Below are 4,701 nucleotides of genomic sequence, written 5' to 3' on the forward strand. Positions count from 1 at the left end.
CAGATCCGCTCACCTTAATTTTGACCTAGATGCAAAAATTACAAAATTGCCACCACGTTTTTTTAAAAACTTTGATAATCCTAGACGTTGATTAAAGCGAGATGAATGGCTCAGATTAAACCGCACAACAGCACCTGAAGCCCTCACCCGCACGAGAACCTAAATATATATATATATATATATATATATATATATATATATATATATATATATATATATATATATATATATATGATGAGATAGGGAAAATCAAATTCAATTCTGATAGGATAAGATGTTACAATACTAAAGGAAATAACAAACGTAAAGAACTCCTATCTAAGTGGTTAGCCATAGAAGACTAAGCCAACTATTACATAATTACTAAGCTCAATAATAATTATAATACTAAACTAATAATATTACTAACACACCCCCTCAAGCACAAGGATGTGAAACAACGTTGAGCTTGTCCCGATGAGCTGCAAATCTGGGCCCCGGTAGCGGTTTGGTGAGAATATCTGCCAGCTGATCCTTGGTAGACACAAAGTTGACAATAAATTCCCCGGATGCAACTTTGTCCCGTACAAAGTGGAAATCGATTTCGACGTGTTTGGTTCTGGCATGAAAAACTGGATTGGCGCATAGATATGTTGCTCCTAAGTTATCACACCATAGCGTTGCAGGATCCCCTGAATGTAAACCAAGTTCACGAAGTAAAGAAACAATCCACGTAAATTCCGCCGAGACATCTGCAAGAGCCTTATATTCGGCTTCAGTCGAAGAGCGCGCAACAGTTCGCTGTTTCCTGGAAAGCCACGAAATTAGGTTAGAGCCTAGAAAAACGGCATACCCGCTAGTGTTCTTCCTGTCTACCGGACATCCTGCCCAATCTGAGTCGGAAAAGGCATGTACCGAAGTCGACACCGAAGGTGATAATCGTAACCCATAGTTGAGTGTCCCTTTGATGTACCGTAGGACACGTTTAAGCAAAACCCAATGATCATCAGTAGGGGAGTGCATGAACTGGCAGAGACGGTTGACTGCAAAGGATAAGTCAGGCCTGGTGATAGTCAGATATTGTAAGGCCCCGACTAGCCGCCTGTACTGTGTTGGATTTTCATATGGCTGCGTGGAGGGTGTGACACTTTGAGTGACTGACGCCGGAGTAGCTAGTGGTTTACAGTCTGTCATACCGGCTCGGTTCAATAGGTCCGTCATGTAGCGACGTTGTGACAACATTAAGCTACCATCCTGGTTGAGTGTCTCGATCCCTAAGAAAAAAATCGGAGTGCCCAGGTCACGGATTTTAAAAGTAGTAGATAACCGGTGTAACAGCTTGTCAATCAAAGTAGCATCATCGCCCATCATAATAATGTCATCCACGTAGACCAGCAGGAATACACGTGACGCCCCCGCGGAATAATGAAAGAGGGTGATGTTATCACATCTGTGCATGTTTTTATAGCTTTTCTGATTCATTTTAGAAACAAAGTTATTGAATCATGTCCATTTATTACTTGTTTTCCTTGCTTTCTCGTTAGATTATGTTATTACACTTGTTTTGAATGCCTTACGGTGTTCGGTAGTGTTTTTCTTCACCATTACAGGGTGAGCGTGAGAGCAAGGGAAGAATTTCAAGCACGAAATGATCAAAAGAGGAAGAAGTCGAAGCATCAGCAATTCGACGCGTCGAGCCCATGCCTCGACGCGTCGAAAAATTCCAGTAGCTTCAAACATCGCACATTTTGGAGGCTCGACGCGTCGAGATCGCGGAGAGACGTTGATTTGAAAGACTCCTAAATTGATGCCATCAGGTTTCTACTATAAAAAGATCATCTTCTATCAACCCTAGGGTCTCCTCCTTCTGCGATTTCGGTGTTTTGAAGGCAATCAAGAGCAAAGCACAAAGAGGACCAACTTGAAGATTTACAACTAGCTTTGGAATAGAGAACTAGCTAGAAAGATTCGGGAGAACTCTTTCACTCTTACTCTTATTCTCGTTGTTATTTGTTTATCTTTAAGCATTGAATTTACTGTTATTATGGCCATGAGCGGCTAAATTCCTTAGGGATTTTTGGGTGAATTTGTTTATGAACCTATGTGCCTTGTTCGTTAATTTCTTAATATATTTATGTTTGGTTTTTATGATTTGTGTTGCAATCTTGTCTTAACCTGTTGTTGTTGGTAATTAAAGGCCTAAATTACTAGCTTCATAGTCATATTTGTGTCACCAATGGGAATTGGGGCATAAATTAGGGCACACACGATTGCACCTAATAGTTAGACCTTGGGAAAGGGGAATTTATTAGGGGAAGTTAATTCTATATTGTTGCTCATCGGGAGATGGTAGTAATTAGGAATAATTGAATGCTGATCTTCGATCTTATCGGGTGTTTAAGCTACGGGAGTGGAAATTCACTAGGAATAGAGATTACGGGAGTAATTCGATTCCACTTTGCATTCCCACACAGATCTTAATTCCAAACCAAATATTACAAACGTTAATTGGCACTAGGTGATTAAACATTGTGATCCCAAGAATCCCATTTTGCTCTATTGCATACGAAACCTTAATATTTGTTTTATTTCTTGCTCGTTATTTTATGCAACCAATGAACCATCAAGTTTCGATCAGACTAGCTCTTATAAGTAAGCGAGTAATTAGTGATTAGTACCCCATCTCCCTGTGGTTCGACAACCCGAATACTCCGGGTATTATTTGTTTGCAAATATACTACGCATCAAATTGGCGCCGTTGCCGGGGAGGTGGCGTTACGTTCTGACATTAGTGAAAGTCTTACTTTAGGAGTCTAGTCCATTTTTTATTTATTTATTTATTTATTTATTTATTTTATTTGCTAATCCATAACAAGTTTCTTGTTCTTGAGTGTGATTTTGCTTTGAATCTAAGAACTTGGCTTTTTATGCATACACGATCTTTTGGGAAAGAAGGATTATTACCTTTGAATCTTGAGATTGAGAAAAGAGCCAAGTTTCTCAGGAAACAAACTAGGATGGCACGGGTACAAGAAAACCAAGCTGAAGGGAGATCAATGTCTGACTACCTTGCTCCGGATGTTGAGGAGCATGGTAGCATCAATATTCCAAATGTGGAGGCCAATAACTTTGCGATCAATCCGGCCATACTCAGCATGGCTGCGGCAGATCGATTTGGAGGGATGCCCACGGAAGATCCCAATGATCACGCCACCAAGTTCCTACGACTTTGCGGCACTTTCAAGATAAATGGAGTCACTCAAGATGCTGTCAGACTTAGGCTTTTTCCCTTTACACTGAAGGACAGGGCTGAAGATTGGTTATCCTCACATCCAGATAACCATTTTGACACTTGGGACAAATTACATGGAGAATTTTTGAAGAAGTTCTATCCTATCTCCAAAACTCAAAGGATGAGAAGGGCAATTCAAAACTTTAAGCAACTGGCAACTGAGTCCCTCACTGAGTCTTGGGATTTAAGGAATTGAAGAGGCAATGTCCACACCATGGATTTCAAAGTTGGGATTTGATGATGTCTTTCTATGAAGGATTGCTTGATAATTCTAGGATTTTGGTGGATGCTTCTTCGGGTGGTTCGTTCACGATTCTAGAGCCAACACAAGCCGAGGAACTATTGGAGAAAATTGCTATGAATGGATCCACTTGGTACACGGAGAGGTCTCCACAAAAGCTTGTAGGAGGAATTCATGATGCGGGGCAATTAGCCGATTTGTCAACAAAGTTGGATAATGTGGTCTCCATGGTTCAAAAACTTGCCCAAATCACCAGCCAAAATCACAATTCAGGGGATTGTATCTACGAGTTAAACTCCCAAACCTCTATGGAGCAAGTTAATATGTTGGGATATAATAGGCCTCATCAACAGTCTTACCAACCTCAAGGGACCTACCATCCTAATAATTCAAGGAACCATCCCGGCTTTTCATGGAGCAACCCAGTGGGAGCTGCCAACCCTCAACACTTTGTTAATAGAGGTCCTCTGGGTTATCAAGGTACTCAAGTTCAATCTAAATTTCCCGTTTCAAAGGCCCCACCACAATCGAATACGGATGTTTTGTTGGAAAAATTGATTAAAGGTCAGTTAGAGATTACAGAAAGGATGGATAAAATGGAAGCTCGCCAAAATATGGTTGAAAGGCAATTAGCAAATCAACCTTCTATATCAAGTACTAAAGTCACAGGGAAGTTGCCAGCTATGCCTGAAAATCCAAGGGAGCATGTAAATGCAATTGTTACAAGGAGTGGCAAAGTACTTGAAGAGCCACCTCTTCCAATCAAAGCATCAATTCCTAAAAAGACAGCTGAGGAGAAGATTGAAGAGATACTTGATGGTATAGAAGATGAGCCAATTGCTGTGCAAAATAATCCACAAGTTCAAAAGGAAGTAGAGAAACCTGTGAGAAGGTATGTACCCCCATTGCCTTTTCCTCAAAATCTTGAAACAACAAAAGAAAGTAGGTGGAAAAAGTTTTTGGAGATTGTTGAGAGTTTGAAAGTTTCAGTTCCCTTACTTGATTTGCTTTCACAAGTTCCCTCTTATGGAAAATTTTTGAAAGAGATTCTAGCTAAGAAAAAGAAATATGGGGAACGAGAGATGGTAGCTGTGGCACAAGAGTATCAAGCGTTGACCCCGGGAATTGGGAGGAATATACCTAAGCATAGAGATCCGGGGAAGTTCACAATTCCTTGTGTGATTGGAGG

The 4,701-nt window shown here is 40.6% G+C and overlaps 1 protein-coding gene across 1 annotated transcript; it reads right to left on the reverse strand.

Moving 5' to 3' along the window:
- Window positions 1-417: 417 nt before the first annotated feature.
- Window positions 418-1,347, reverse strand: LOC109150294 (uncharacterized mitochondrial protein AtMg00810-like). The gene has a single exon (XM_019298188.1). It carries the CDS (start codon window positions 1,345-1,347, stop codon window positions 418-420), a length of 930 nt encoding a protein of 309 aa, XP_019153733.1.
- Between the last annotated feature and the right edge of the window lie 3,354 nt (window positions 1,348-4,701).

This window comes from Ipomoea nil, unplaced genomic scaffold, assembly GCF_001879475.1.
Source record: "Ipomoea nil cultivar Tokyo-kokei standard unplaced genomic scaffold, Asagao_1.1 scaffold2269, whole genome shotgun sequence".
Taxonomy (NCBI): Eukaryota; Viridiplantae; Streptophyta; class Magnoliopsida; order Solanales; family Convolvulaceae; genus Ipomoea; species Ipomoea nil.